The following is a 16,179-nucleotide window of genomic DNA, read 5'->3' as shown; positions in this document are numbered from 1 at the left end:
CGGGCTCCCGTTAGCGGCACCGTGCGAGCCGGCTCCGCCGCCGCCTCTTCCTCCTCCTCCGCCTCTTCCTCCGCTTCCTCCTCCTCGCCCCCGCGGCTGGCGCTGCTCGTGATGCAGCCGTGCGGCGGCGAGGAGGCGGCGGCGGTGGCCGGGGCGGCGGGGGGGGTGCTGCCGCTCCCGGGCTCCGAGCCGTCGCTGGCGCCCCCCGGTAGCGGCGGCGTCATGTTATTCTACGAGCTGGGGGGCCCCGGCGAGTGCGAGGCCGAGGCGGTGGAGGAGGCTGAGGCGGCGGGCGGTGAGAGCACGGCCAGCCCGGAGGAGCTGGAGGAAGAGGAGGCAGCGGCGGCGGCGGCGGCTTCGAGTGCAGGAGCGGCGGCAGCGGCGGGCGGCGGCTGCAAGAGCTGCACCTACCAGGGCTGCAGCGAGACCACCACGCAGGTGGTGAAGCAGCGCAAGCCCTGGATGTGCAAGCGCCACCGCAACAAGATCTACAAGGACAAGTACAAGCGCAAGAAGAGCGACCAGGCGCTGGGGGGCGGCGGGGCGGCCGCCGCGGGGGGCGGCCCGCGGGCCGAGGTGAGGCACCGGCCGGGCGGGGCCTCGTCGGGTGGCCAGGTCGGTGCGGTCCCTCGGGAGTAGGGCTTTCTCATGGAAAAGCGGTTTCTGTCAGCCGGAATGGGACCTTTCTGCCCAGAGGAAGTCTAGGGCAGTCCTGGAGCTCGCCCTTCCCCTGGTGCCAGGGCAAACCACGTTTCTTTTTTCTTTTCCGATAAATTCTAGCATCTTACAACTGTACCAGAAGATTCCGGGGCGGGGGGAATCTTGCCAAAAGATATTTCGCTGTGTAGCCGATGTTTATTTCACAGGAGGAAAGAGGAAAGTGTAGATCTAAGAGGGATGTCGATCTTCTTTCCCAGTTGATACTGAAATGTGGGATTTTAGAGTAACAAAGGCCGTTGGGTATCAGATTATATTGTATATAAAAATCAGTTGTTTAGGTTCTTCAAGGTACGTGTTGATTTTTTTGTATTAAATTGCAGTTAAATATTTAGACCCCTAATAGTCGGTACTTACTTTCCTAAACTTAGGTGTGTCTTTTAGATGAGGAAATACTGGAAGTGGGAGAAATGATGCTAACTTTCAACACTTCAGATAGTTTTTTTTCCTACAGTTTGTGATTCAGCCAGGATAACGGTTTCTCATGGTTGCTTGTACTGAGTTAGCATTTAAGACCTTGTATTTAGATAATCTGGACAGAGGGAAATAGTTTTACTTTTGAAGATGCTGTCTAGTTTGTGCTTGCAGAGGCAGGTATAAAATAGTGGTTGCCAGAAGAAAAAAAAATCTTACCTGACACTCCTGCTAAAAGCAACCCTTTTTTGTCAGCTCAACTGTCTCTGGAGTTGTGTGACTGGGAACTGATGTAACTACAAACTGTCAAAAAACTTTTCCTTTCTCTGTCTGTCTTCATATAAATGTAATAGTAACCATACTGGGTGCCACACCAAAGAGTCGTTTTTTTTTTTTTTTTTACTGTAAAAGCTGCCATGAAGCAGGTGCAAAAGAAAAAGGCAAGTGTACATGATGCTGCTAGGGAATATTCTCCCAGCTTCTTTCTCTTTCAGCTCAAAGGACTTGATGAGACAGGTGTGGGGTTTTCTGATGTATTTTGTAAGTCTAAGTGATATCTGTTCCATGTACTTTTTTGGATTTCGTTTGAACCCTTGTAAACTCTCAGCATCCATTACGTTCTGATAGTTTCTTCAGGTCTGCTTCCTGGTTTGAATGATCTTCTTGGTTTTGAACCTGACTGCTGCTAATTTAATTTGCTGGTTAGTGTTTACATTAGGAGATACAGTGAACGACTAATTCCCGTTTAGTTTGTGGCGCTTACTTGATAGACTTGCCTCCAAATTGTTTCCTTCCTGCAGTGAAAAGGCATAGCATGCTTGCTTCCAGGTGAAAAGTTGTGTACTTTTGTCATCCTTGTTGCCATTCTGTGAACCTTCTCTAGTTCTGGTAGCTACTTCTCTTTTAGATGAGAGAACAGATCTGCATACAGTACTCAAAATGTGGGTGAATTCTAGACTTATATACCAGTAGGATTTCCTCTCGCCCTTCCCTAATAATTCATCATACTCAGTTTGTGATGTGTCTACACAAATACTTGTGCTAGCTCAGAAAAAAGGACAGTATGTGAGAAGTGTACAATTGCCGCATCTCATGTAGCGAAGGGTCTGTCACATGAAGTAGTGATTATTGCATGTTGGAAGAGAGCGGGCTTGCTTCTCCCAGTTTCCGCAAGGGCAGGTCGCTTTGAATGTTGTGAAATTAAGGCCCGAACTTGCAGAAGCAAGCAAGATATTTAGTGCTAAACTTAGTGTGCTTTTTTGCAGTGGTGTCTACCAAGACCCTACGAGATAGTGTTGTCTTGTGGGGTCGGAGTTTAGATTCCTAACAGAAGTTTCATTTTTCACGTCAGTGGACAGGATTGAAGTGAAAGATACTGGGATATGTTGTTGTTGTTGTTCTTTCTTGAGCCCTTTCAGGTAAATGGAAGTGTCAGTGAGTTGAGAATTTGACACACATAGGATTTAATATTGGTTGAAATTTTCCAAACCATAAATATTTTCTCCACAGCTGATTGTAGAGCCACCTTGTTTAGAAGACAGTCTAATTTATATGACTGGTGGTTGTACAAGAAACAGAATAAACTTAGAAAGAAAAGATGTGTAGGTTTTACTGTTTCTTGCCTGTGACTTTGACAAGTTCATAACAGTATTTTGAAGTGTGTTTTGTTTTGCTATTAAAAGTATTACCATCATTCCTACCCAATTGCGAATATCATTCACTTCCACAAGCTGGAGATAGAGCTGTTGTGAATAACTTCATTTTTAATAAATGCAATCAAGTAAATCCAAGCCTTAACTAGCCATAGTAACCTGGTTAGTTTTGCAATTTAATAGACTGAGCTGCATTGCTTCACTGTGACTGCTGAAATAGTGGAAATAATGCAGAAAGAAGAGGCCAATTCTTGAATAGGTACGTTTCCATTCTTGTGCTGTTATTTTCCTCTGCAGATGAATGAGGCAAACGGGCTTTACTCTTGGGACTTTCCTGTGGTGAGAAGCAAATGTATCATTATATCAGGGTTTATAGTCTCACTTCTCTCTTGTGTTTTTTATTTTCTTTCATGTGCAGGATAGTGTTGAAGGCTCAGTTTCTGTTACAAAACAGAGAACAGGATCCCTCGGAGATCGCCCAGCAAGACCTACTCTTTTAGAACAAGTACTGAATAAAAAGAGACTGGTAAGTTATGTTTTCTTAGAGGTTTTGAAATCACGTAAAGGCAGTGTAACAGTGCTTAACCATCACCCTTATGAATGACAAAAATCAGTTTAGTGGTTGTACACTATGTGTGCATGTTTTCAAAGTTTAAATATGCTGCAGAGCAAAGGGATATCTCAGCCTCTGTGGGAAGAATACTAAGATGACTAAATTTAATGATCACTGCAGGGGTAACTGAAGTTGAGTATTTTGGTAGTACTAAATAGACATTGTTATTTCTTAAGGGTAAGTAATGCTTATAGTATAACTGACATGTTATTTACTTGTTGAACTAGCTTTTCTTTAGATAGAACAATGCATGGACTTGAGATCTGATGAAAACTTTAGTTACTGCAATGTGTTTTAAAAGTTGTAGACCTATCGTATGACACTTAATATATATATTTGTTGATAAAGCAAACTGTGTAAGCAAACAGTATGACTTGTAATATTTGTAGACTGCATGGATGGCATGTATTGTAACTTTTGTTGCTTCTTTAAGTATATTTAAAGAATTAAGACCAATCATAGAATCATTTAGGTTGGAGAAGATCCTTAAGATCGTCGAGTCCACCTGTAAACCTAACACTGCCAAATCCACCACTAAACCATGTCCTTAACCACTGCATCTACATGCCTTTTAAATACCTCCAGGGATGGTGACTCGATCACTTCCCTGGGCAGCGTGTTCCAGTGATTGATGACTGTTTCAGAGAAGAAATTTTTCCCAATATCCAATCTAAAGCTCCCCTGGTGCAACCTGGGGCCATTTCCTCTTGTCCTATTGCTTGTTACTTGGGAGAAGAGACCGACACCCACCTCACTACAACCTCCTTTCAGGTAGTTGTAGAGAGTGATAAGGTCTTCCCGTGGCCTCCTTTTCTCCAGGCTAAAGAACCCCAGTTCCTTCAGCTGCTTCTCGTAAGACTTGTGCTCTAGACCCTGAACCAGCTTCGTTGCCCTTCTCTGGACATGCTCCAGCACCTCAATGTCTTCCTTGTGGTGAGGAATTCAAAACTGAACACAGTATTTGAGGTGCAGCCTCACCAGTGCCAAGTACAGGGGCATGATTGCTTCCCTAGTCCTGCTGGCCACACTATTTCTGATAAAGGCCAGGATGCTATTGGCCTTCTTGGCCACCTGGGCACACTGCTAGCTCATATGCGGTTGGCTGTCAACTAATATCCCCAGGTCCTTTTCCACCAGGCAGCTTTGCAGTCACCCTTCCTCAAGCCTGTAGTGTTGCATGGGGTTGTTGTGACCCAAGTGCAGGACCTGACATTTGGCCTTAACCCTGTTGAACCTCATCCAGTTGGTCTTGGCCCATCAATCCAGCCTGTCCAGATCCCTCTGTAGAGCCTTCCTTCCCTCCAGCAGATCAACACTCCCACCCAACTTGGTGTCATCTACAAATTTACTGAGGGTGCATTCGGTCCCTTCGTCCAGATTGTTGATAAAGATATTAACAAGAACTGAGCCCTGGGGAACACCACTGGTGACCAGCTGCCAACTGGATTTAGCTCCGTTCACTGCAACTCTTTGGGCGTGGTCATCCAAATGCTTTTTTTCCCCAGTGGAGCACATGCTTGTCCAAGCCATGAACAGCCAGTTTCTCCAGCAGAATGCTGGGGTAAATGGTGTCAAAGTCTTTACTAAAGTCCAGGTAGACAACATCCACAGCCTTTTCCTCATCCACTAAGCAAGTCACCTTGTGGTAGAAGATGATCAGATTAGTCAAGCAGGACCTGCCTTTCATAAACCCATGCTGACTGGGCCTGGTCACTGGTTGTCCTATACATGCCCTGTGAATGAACTTTCTATCTTACTGTTTTTTACAGACTCCTTTCTCCAAAAGCTGATAGGACTGTTTGTCTGTTCTCTCTGTTAGTTACACGGAGCAATTTGAAGTGCTGTAGTCCTTGTTCAGAAATTTGAAAAGTCTTTAAAGAAGCATCACATCAGTCTTAAGTATACAGCTATATAGATTTATTTTCTTGAATTCATAGCACCTATGTAATGAGTATTTCTAAAACTCAGAGGGGTATCTGTAGCTTTTCAGTTTTTACAAGAAAAGGTAGTGAACTAGGGAGTTTATTTTTCACAGTATATGTTGTTCTTCATGCACTGCTTACTGAATTGTTGTCTTTCCTGGCTGTTTCTATTCATGTGTCTTTTAATTAAATTTGAAAAGTATCTTATTAATGAAACATTATTTTTTCTAGAAATATAGCAGCCAGAAGCTTGTAAAATAACTAGATGTTGAGAGCGTTTGCACAGAGCTAGGTCAAGGCTCTTCAAGAATTGAGGTTTCCTTGCAGTATTGTGGGGAAGCGAGGTTCAGATTCTCCTTGATCTGGTTTTTGCTTCTCTCTCTCTCTCTCTCTCTCTCTCTGCTCTGACTCAGTTTCTGTCATTCAGCATTACTTCTTCTAGAATTTTTTCTTTGTTTTGTGCATATCTGCACTAACGCAGGCCTGAGTGATATATGGTGACCCAAAAAGATCTCTCACGGCCTGTTGCATCCAAGGCTGTTCCATACCTTACGTTGCTAAATGTGAAAGTTACTGCACGTCACTGGTAGCAGCCTGCAGGTTTATCACTTAGAAGTTCCAAGTCCTTTGTGCGTGCTCAGAAGTTTCTTGCATGTGCTTAATCTCTGTGAGGAGAGGCTTTTGTAGTGGCCCAAATGTGCCTGGATGTGTAGCTTGCAATGGATAAAGATGTAGAAAGCTGAGGTGGGCGGTGCTGAGAAGCATCAAATTGTGGATGGAGAGCCTGAAGCACCTCAATGTCATAAAGAACCACTTGCTGCAGAGCTACCCTGTGCAGTGAAGTGACTTGATACAGCTGAGGTACGGTGAGGAAGAGGTGGCTGCGCATCTGTTGTGAGCCTGTTCGTTACTGGTAATTGCTTTCAGTGGCTGATTCACTTACCTGGTCAGTGCTGCTGTAGGTGTGAGTTACATGCAGGATGGTTGTTTTCAATTCTGAGCTCTGCAGAATTACCCCCAATGGCATAAAGTTCCAGACCCCGCCCTGGAAGTTGCTGGTCCTTTTAAATGTAAATTCATGTAACAGAGTTGCAGTACCACTTTGGTTGCATCAGTAAAGTGACTGTGCATAATGAACAAGCAGTCTAGGGAATTAATTCAGTTGAAAAATAACCTTTTTTCCTGCTTTAATTTTTGGAAGGATCCATTCCCACCCTGATTTGCCATTTGACCTTACTAACAGTTGTGCTGCCACCTTGCAGGAATGAGAGTGAACAACCAGAGTTGGATCACAGACTGCAACTGTTCAGGCCAGGAGCCAGATGCAAATAGTTTTAGATACTTCTGGCTTTTGTCTGAAGGCAGAGAGGATTTTTTTTAACTCATTCCTTGTGGCTGGACTGCTGTTTTGAAATGTTGGGAAATTATTGAACAATCAGTGAACATAGAACCATAGAGTATCTCAAGTTTGAAGGAACCCATAAAAATTATTGAATCCAGCTCCCTGCTTCTTGCAGGACTACCTAAAACTAAACCCTGTGACCAAGAGCATTGTCCACACGCTTGAACTCGGACAGGCACGAGTGTTGCTGTGATACGATAGTACTTTGTTCATTTGTTATCATATTTTTGAACTACGTGCAGTGGAAATGTGGAAATTGGCTCAAAAATGAAGCTCAATTGAAAAGTGTTTTTGATATGTCATTAATTATTCCTGTTTTGCTATCTTTTTTTTTTCCGAATTTTGAATTCTGAAAAAATTTTACATTCTGAATCTTGTCCTGATCTTGCCTGGGACGGAGTTTTTCTTTTTAGCAGCTAGAATAGCTCTATGTTTGGTGTTTAGTATGGGATTTGTTATGAAAAGGATGTTGATAGTGCACTGATGTTTATAGTTGGTGCTGAGACATCAAGGACCTTTCAGCTTCCTGTGTTTTGCCAGTGTGCAGGAGCACAACAGGCCCGGGGAGGGGGGCGGAAATGGCCGGGACAAAGGGCCCACAACTCACTCTCCTTATGATTTGAACTTAGACTTGGGATTGAGGGCCAAACCAGCCAATGGAATATTCCATGTTAGGCAATGTCATGCCTGGTATATAGATATCTGCGGGTTGTCTGGGAAGTTAGAATTGTTCTTTCTCTTCTGGGGGACTCTCTCAGACTCTCAGTCTCTTGGGGTTGTAGCGCTTGCTCTCTTTTCGGGCCTCTCACTTGTTGGGTTTTGCAGTGTTGGGACTTACCTGTTTCGGAATGGTTTGCTGGGATGGGACAGGCATTGGTTGCCGAGTGGTGAGCAATTACACTATGCATCACTTGTTTGTATATATGTTATTATCATTATGTATATTCATATGTTATTACATTATTATTTTAATATTATTATTAAATTGTTCTATCTCAACCCACGAGTCTCATTTCCTTTTCCCCTTTAATTCTCTTCCCCATTCCTCGGGGGTGGCAAGGGCGAGCGGCTGCGTGGTGTTTAGCTGTTGGCCAGGTTAAACCACGACAATCTTTTTTCAGTATGTGTATTAATGCCGCTTCTGGTTGTCTGCTGATGTCCTGAAACAGTTTCTAGCTGGTTTTTGTGAGCATGTTTTGTAATTCTTCAGCATTTAGTTCATCTCTCATTTACATGGGTGTACTACTTTTGGCTGGGATACAGTAACTTTCTTCATAGTAGCTTGTATGGGGCTGTGTTGCGAGTTTGTGATGGAAACAGTGTTGATAACACAGGGATGTTTTAGTTATTGCTGAACGAAGCTTCATCCCGCTGTGGGGGGAATGAGCAAGAGGCTGTGTGACGCTTAGTTGCTTGCTGGGGTTAAACCACAACAAGGGTAACATGCATATTGATTTAATGGAAAAATATTATAGTCACAATGGTATCTATTTAATATATGTGAGTTCTTTAAAATCAAGTCCACTTTCTCTTTCTTGCAGTCCCTACTCAGAAGTCCAGAAGTAGTACAGTTTCTACAGAAGCAACAGCAGCTGTTAAGTCAGCAGGCTTTGGAACAAAGGCAGCAACAGTTTCAAGGAGCACCTGGGTAATCCGAACAGATCGAGGACCTGCAGATGAGTCTGGTGCTGAAGGAGGAATAGGATGTGTGCTTTGTGTAAATACAAAGAACCTCAATGTTTAAAGGAAAACTCAAATTGCTGCTGTTATGTATTCTACTTGTCTCTTGTTTGCACTTTTGAGGTTTTGAGCTGTTTGGGTGTCTGCAAACTTGTGAGCAAATCTGGAGGAGTCTATTTTTTGATTCTTTTTAAAACTTCATTTTAATGTTTAATTTTTTAATATGAATTTTTTTATATTAGTAGTGTTTAGCTGTACACCCTTTTCCTACCAAAGTCTTCCACTAAATTAACATTTTTCTGTGTAGGGATTTACTGTTCAACAAGTCACTCTTTGATGACAATCATTGAAGGAAGTCAGTTACTTTCTATGGAAGTTGTGAAATAAAGTCATGAATTTGAGCCAGTCCAGTGGCATGACCTAACAGCAGTTGCTCAGGGATATGAGAAACTTATGTCCAACAGAATCTTGCACTAAAGGCAAAGACAACATGCCATCAAGAAGTTGATCCAATGGCTAGGAAAAGTGCAAATCAGGTGATCCTCCTGATACATATTCATTGTCTGCAAGTTGAGTAGGTTTGAAATGCTTCATTGTCTGTGCAAAGCATGTAAAATAACTTGTGTTTAAAGGTTCCAAAAGAGATAAATGGCAAAATGCTTTAGAGAAGAATTAGGTGGAATGTATGCAAGAGAGTTGGACCTTGTTATTTGGAGTTATTTGTAAAGACCAACCTCTCATATATTAAATAGAAATTAATTAGACAGGAATATCACTCATTTTTAAGTGACTAAATTAAATTTTAAAGCTTTTAACTCATAATAGTGAATGCATTCAAAAACTAAAATGTAATTGTGCATTTTTTTTCCCCCTTGATGTAGACTTTTTTTCTAAAAAAATTATAGCTGAAATTCTTCTATTTAAGACAACTGATATCTTATCAGCTCTAGTGCCGGACTTCTCAGGTTTTCAGCCAATTCAAATAAACTTGCAATTGATTGGGTTAAGAATCCAAACACTGTATTATGTAAGTGTCAAATTCCACATTTTGTTTTTAAAACAAAGTTTTGTGTTAAACCACATTTCTGAATAGAGGTTGTCTGAATGGTGTAGCTACTTTAATATTGCAGCAGTTTAATCTGCCGCAATAATACCTCTTCAGGAGTATTTGTCAGTCTTATGAATTTTTACAAGCTGTGCTTCGTGTATGTATAGAACTTGATTGAACAAGGATTTATTGTATTTAGCATTGTGCAAGTTGTTCTTTGAAAAGGAAATCAAAAAACTTTGTATCAACAGTTCTGGACCAGTAAGTGTTTGAGTAAAATCTGTTTTTCTTTAAAAAGCAAACCCAAAGTGTGTTCTTTTTTGTTCTGGTAAGTACAAGTCTTGTGGTGGTTTTTTTTTTTTCCCCGTATACTGAAATGGCTAGTTCTGACTAGATGGCATTAAAAATTTTCTGTTCCTAGGCTCTTGTTACACAAAGTTATTTTAGCTTTAAGTAAAATCAGATATTTTTTTTTTCAGTGCATCAGAATATATGTGAAAATGTAATGGGCTGAAGTTGTAGAATAAAATATTTGCTTTTGTTTTAAATAGTCAGCTTATGAAGGCATTTAGGTGAACAGATCTGATTAAACTTTTCCAAAAAACAAACCGACCCACATGGTAGAAAAGGGCCAGCAGGAGTTTTTGTTAAGACAGTGCTGAACCTCAAAAGAAATGAATCCTGCTGGAGATGCAGAGATGCGTTCAGCACAGTGCAGCTCAGCTGCCCTGTTGTCCTGGTTTTAGCTGGGACAGAGTTAGCTCTTCTTTTTAGCAGCTAGAAGAGCTCTGTGTTTTGATTTTACTCAGAGGCTCGCTCTGAGAAGAATGTTGATAGCATGCTGATGTTTGTAGTTGGCACTGAGGTCTCAAGGACTTTTCAGCTTGCCATGTTCTTGCCAGTGTGCAGGAGCACAACAGGATAAGGGGGAAGCATGCCGGGACAAGGGCTCCACGACTCTCCTTACGATTTGTGCTTGGACTTGAGACTGAGAGCCAAACTGGCCAATTAGTATTCCATATCACGCAGCGTCATGCCCAGTATAAAAGTGAGGGTCAGCCGGAAAGAAGGGCTTTTGTCCTTCCCGGACACTCACTTTCGGACTCTCGGGGTGTTTTCTCTCTGTCTCGCTCTCTATTTCGGGGCCTCCTGTTCATCCGGGATTGTGGTATCGGGTTTTATCTGTTTCGGGATTGCAGCTTTGGGATGAGATGGGCCTCGGTCAAGGGGTGGTGAGCAATTACACCGTACATCACTTGTTTGTATATATTTACCCTTGTACATATCCGTACATATATATATTGGTAGCGGTAGTAGTAAATTGTTCTTATCTCAACCCATGGGGCTCCTTTCTTTTTCTTCTTTGATTCTCTCCCTCATCCCTGGGGGCGGGGGAGTGAGCGACTGTGTAGGGTTTGGTTGCTGGAGCAGCCTAACCCGTGACACCTGTATTTCTGATGGTCTGTGGCATCAGTGCCTGACAGGCTGGTGCAGACATGGGGAGATGTGCTGGTTACAGGGCTATCCTGTTTGGGCAGTGTTGGATGAGATTCCCAAGCTGTGTGTGAGCCCAGCAGTGTCCTTGTGGCTCTGAGACCATTATATCTTCTACTGCTTTGATTCTGTTATTGCAGAACAAAATCTGAATTTTAGGAAGATTAAAACCTGACTTCTGTAACAGCGCATTCTTACTGTACCTCTCTTTTCCCTTGAGCAGTCTGAGACCTGCGCAGTGGCAAGTCTGTCTTCCCCCTAATGCGAGTCTGGTCCACAGCTAGGGCTTCTGCGTTAACTGCCTGTCCCATCAGGGCTGCCTCCTTCAAAAGGAAGCTGAGCCATCCTCTAGAATCATAGAATGGTTAGGGTTGGAAGGGACCTCAAAGATCATCTAGTTCCAACCCCCCTGCCATGGGCAGGGAAATCCTCCACTACACCAGGCTGCCCAAAGCCTCATCCAACCTGGCCTTGAACACCTCCAGGGATGGGGCATCCACAACTTCTCTGGACAACCTGTTCCAGTACCTCACCATCCTCAATGTAAAGAATTTCTTATATCTAACCTAAATCTGCCCTCTTTCAGTTTAAATCCATTGCCCCTTGTCCTATCACTACACGCCCTTGTAAAAAGTCCTTCTCCAGCTTTCCTGTAGGCCCCCTTCAGGTACTGGAAAGCTGCTATAAGATCACCCCGGAGCCTTCTCTTCTCCAGGCTGAACAGCCCCAACTCTCTCAGCCTGTCTTCATAGCAGAGGTGCTCCAGCCCTCGGATCATCTTCGTGGCCCTCCTCTGGACCCGCTCCAGCAGCTCCATGTCCTTCTTGTGTTGGGGACTCCAGAGCTGAACACAGTATTCCAGGTGGTGTCTCACAAGAGCAGAGTAGAGGGGCAGAATCACTTCCCTCGACCTGCTGGCCATGCTCCTTTTGATACAGCCCAGGATACGGTTGGCTTTCTGGGCTGCCAGCACACATTGCCGGCTCATGTTGAGCTTCTCATCCACCAGCACTCCTTTTCCTCAGGGCTGCTCTCAATCCATTCTCTGCCCAGCCTGTACTTGTGCATGGGATTGCCATTGAATCTTAACATCTCCCACAGTGAGGGATGTGTATACTTTATAACATGCAGATTTTATGCCGTATTAATTTTCAATCCATTTTATAGCCTCTAGCGTCTCATTCTGCTGGAAGTGTTGCTCATCTCATTACTCAGTGAAATCACCGATTCCTCTTGCCCCAGACTGATTTGTATGAATAAAGGATTTCTAAATGCTCTGATTCCTGAAGTTGCTGGTGATCAGACTGGGACCTACAGCTTTCCAAAGCTTTCAAAGAGAAAAATGGGAGACAACAAGGGAAAGAGCTCTTAAATCAGAAATATCTTTATTACAGTAAAACACAAGACGTGAATAATCCCTTTTACAATAGAATAATTCCAGCCAAAGAAAATGGAGTGTGTTAAAAGTGTATTGTTCAAACATCAGACTAAATACATTGACTTCAGAATGCCTCAAATCAAATGCTGCAGGAGGAATGCTTGTGAAAATGTCCACTCGATTAGCAGTTATTACATCTTTCGTGATATGACAGGGCATGGGATAGGGTACTCGGGAGCTGGTTGGAGGACTCTGAGCTGCCCTGATCTCAGGCTCCCAAAGCTATGTCAGATTTTTCATTCTCAAGAGGCAAGAGCCTAAGTAGTGTTCTTTAGACAGTGATCTACACTGTTTTACAGTATATCACTGAGTTGTTAATTTCTTCTGGATGGTGCAGATGTTTTGCCTTGATTCTCATGGAAAAGAGAGGGCAGAATTGTTCATAGACAGAAGTGACTATGAAATCTATGTATGATTCACGGTTCTGTTCTCCACCAGACTGTGACAGCTTGTACTCAACACAAAAAAACACCCCACCCCTTGCTTCAATCCATCATTTTGGCTCCTTGACTGCATAGAACTTTGGAACCTTATGGCTTCGTTGATCCACACAAAAAGGCCTGTTTCTTCACTCCCTTGTCTCACTTCTCAGCCCCGTTTATATCACAGGGGTGATACTGCAATGAGGGATTAAATTGCTAACACTGAATTATCTGCAGAAAGTACGCTGTGGTACATTTAACTTGTAGTTAAAAAGTATTATAAATAATTAAAAACTCCAATCGCTTGAGTAAGAGAATAAAATTGATCTGAATGTGCGTTCTCTCTGCTCATCGTTGTGTTTGTTCCCTTGCTCTCTTGTTTGCAAAGCTTCTCATGGACATAACTGTGAATTACTAAGATTTAACACACGCTTTAGCATCAAAAAAACACTTTGAAACATGATGTGCTCACTACAGTGAAAGTGCAAGGGGTCAGACTTTACCAACTTTGTTCTAGCTTTTCTTTGCTGATGAGGTCTGTATTTAAAATTATTAACTGGTTGGTCTATTTCTTCCTATGCTATTCATATGCAATATTATTTGAATACTAACACGGAATATAAAATAGCAGCATCCATGGATAATAAAAACACTATGACTGAAGATCTAAAAACTGTTCACTATTAGCTGCAAATGTTCACATTGGCTATAATGGAAGAGTAGCTGACTCTGGAGGACATAGTGGTTATGTCTACCTTGCATAAGAGACATGGCCTGCAAATTAGATTCGTTATCTGTACAGGCACCAAGTTTGCAAGCATGGCCCAGGTGCAAGTGGGGGTGTCCTCTTGATAGGACTCTCATAGGCCTCACCTCCCTGGCAGGCAAGTGTGGCATCAATATGGCAATATAACGTAAGGCACGCCCAGGCAAGCTGTTTGGAAAGCCCTGGGGTAACCAGGTAACAGGATCCTGGCTGCTCCTGGCCACTCGAGAGCTTCCTATGACCAGTACAAACCAAAGGCTGGGTTTTGTGCTGGTGCACAACATGCAGAAGTGTCTGTGTTGCACAAAGCAATTTCTCTGCTGAACAAAGACTAAATGCCCACTCAGGCTTTCTGTACCTTGCAGAAAGGTACTCCCAGAGCTGCCATTAGGAAGAAGCCCTGTTTCAGTGACTGCAGTGAAGCTTCCAGGTTGAGAAGCTTTTTATTCACAGATCTAAAGTCTCATATAATCTCTACCCTTGCTGCAAGATGGGACCAATTCTATTTTTTTCAATGGTGACCTGACCTCTTAGTCACACTCGAGGAAGGACACTTGTCCATTCTTAATTCCTATTATAAATATTATTCCATAGTCAGGAGTCCCTGTGAAGGCTCCTGCTGATTCCATCTTCTGTTGGGCACTGCAATTTCCCACCTGTGCATGAAGTGAGTTGCTTTGTCGCAATTCCCAGGTAGACACTCTATATAATCCATGACTTTCAGTCGTGCAGTTTCTGTTCAGACTGCAGTTTTATTTGGGGAGCACACACTGGATGTGCTGACAGTGTCCTTGAATGGTCACCCAAAGCTGAACTCATTAGTCCTGCAGCGAAGCAGAGAGTAATCTTTCAAGTCCAGTTCCCAGATGCAACCATAGCCTACTCCCTGGATCATGGTTGCCCCAACATCAGGAGGCTGGTGCATGCAGCCAGGCTGTGTGTACAGGAAGCACCAGATCAAGGATTGCTGTACTCCAAGCTGTTCCTAAAACAGGTCTGGATGGTTAGTTTATATGTGAATGTAAAAAGCTCTAGTGAACACAATGGCTGGCCGAGCACGTACCGCCTTCACACCTGTGATCACCACTGAGCATATCTGGTGGTATGCTCCCTCCTCCCCAGTCCCTTCATCCTCTCAATGAGGATGAAGGGATGTAGCAACTGGCTACAGAAATCAACCATGAACTAGAAGTCCTCTAAAAATCTCCTCAGCCTCATCAGTGGATTTTCCACTCACGCAGAAGGCCTTGGGTTCAGATGCTCAGGTAACAGCCTGCTCTCCAGGTTTCTCCAGGGCAAGGAGCTCTTGCCTTTGGCTTGGACAGCACATGGGATGTTACATTCGGTATATTTCTGATGATACAAATCTGTATTTTTGGGCAGCACTTCTCAACTTTGAAAAATGGTAATTAATTATTCTACCCTATGACTCATTAATCTTTCTTTATTGTGTTTGGTTTTGGTTTTACTAAATTAGATTATAGGGAGCTGGGGGGAGAGGTGAATAGTACAGAAGACGTAATATTTCTTTCTTGTGCTGAGCACCATGTAGTGCTCAAGTATTCCTGAAAGCTAAATAGCTGCACCAGACAAGTCTCTAGTGAGCCAAGAAAACTGGCCATACACTGGAGATCTCCTCAGTTACTAAATTTTATCAAGCTTCTTTATAAATCATTTCCACTCAGCCAAGAAGAGGACAGTCTCTGCCCCAGCTGCCTCTGTAAACCCAGCTGTTTGTGAAACTCCTCGGTTGCTGATGAGACTTCTGATTCATAGATGTTACAGGCAAAGGTATTGTAAGCCAGGAAGAACATGGGCAGATTACATAAAGTTATAGTCACAAATGCCTGACTTTCTTCACTTTAAGAGTTGCGTGGTGGACATGATGTTTGCAGTGAGAGTCGTTTGCAGTGTTGATTTTATACTGAGGGAACACTAATACCTCGTAACTCTGTCCCGCACTGAACTCATGCAGAAATAGCTGAGAATAAACATGCTTCACCCTGGAACTGTCTCTACTGTCAGAGAGCTCCTGCCTGTGGCGACCAGTTATCACTGAATCTCTGCACAGACCAAGAGAATAATGTAAATTGGAAGGGATCTCTGCAGGGCATTCAGTCTGGTGCTCTGCTCAAGGCAGGGACCACTTGGAGAAGGCTCCTCAGGGTGGTGAAAGTCTTGACACAGTACCTGCTGGAGACACGGAAGGAATTTCCTCAACTCCAGTTGATGTTACTTGGAACCACAGTTATCCTTTGCATCAGTGATACGTTATCCTTCAGATTGAGCGTGGCAAAACATGAAATACTCATGAGGCGTAAAGACACTTGTGGCATAGCCTTTGATGGAGAGGCAAAGCATGTGCAGCACTTCTGAACGCCACAGCCGTTGCTATACCGTACCTGATCAGATGCTACGGTGCAAGGTCACGGGACTGAGCCACCAGAGCAGCAGTGCCACTGAACAGCTCCATGCAGTCTGCCAGATTTGTTTCTGTCACTTCTGGATGCAAATGGCACATTAATACTAGCGCTGATGAAGAACTGGCAGCGATTAAGCAGTCTTCTCTTGACTACTTAATAGGAAAACAAGTGGTCTACGTACCATGATG

The 16,179-nt window shown here is 43.4% G+C and overlaps 1 protein-coding gene across 1 annotated transcript; it reads left to right on the top strand.

The window, feature by feature from the left end:
• Nucleotides 1-222: 222 nt before the first annotated feature.
• RFXAP (regulatory factor X associated protein) lies at nt 223-9,750 on the top strand. Its single transcript, XM_086616191.1, has 3 exons — nt 223-576; nt 3,202-3,309; nt 8,262-9,750. The coding sequence occupies exons 1-3, from the start codon at nt 223-225 to the stop codon at nt 8,370-8,372; spliced, it is 573 nt and encodes a 190-aa protein (XP_086472317.1). The 3' UTR covers nt 8,373-9,750.
• Nucleotides 9,751-16,179: the final 6,429 nt, after the last annotated feature.

Source organism: Tauraco erythrolophus, chromosome 1 (assembly GCF_009769465.1).
Source record: "Tauraco erythrolophus isolate bTauEry1 chromosome 1, bTauEry1.pri, whole genome shotgun sequence".
Lineage (NCBI taxonomy): Eukaryota > Metazoa > Chordata > Aves > Musophagiformes > Musophagidae > Tauraco > Tauraco erythrolophus.
The sequence above is the reverse complement of the archived record's forward strand: the minus strand, read 5'-3'. Positions and strand labels throughout refer to the sequence as shown.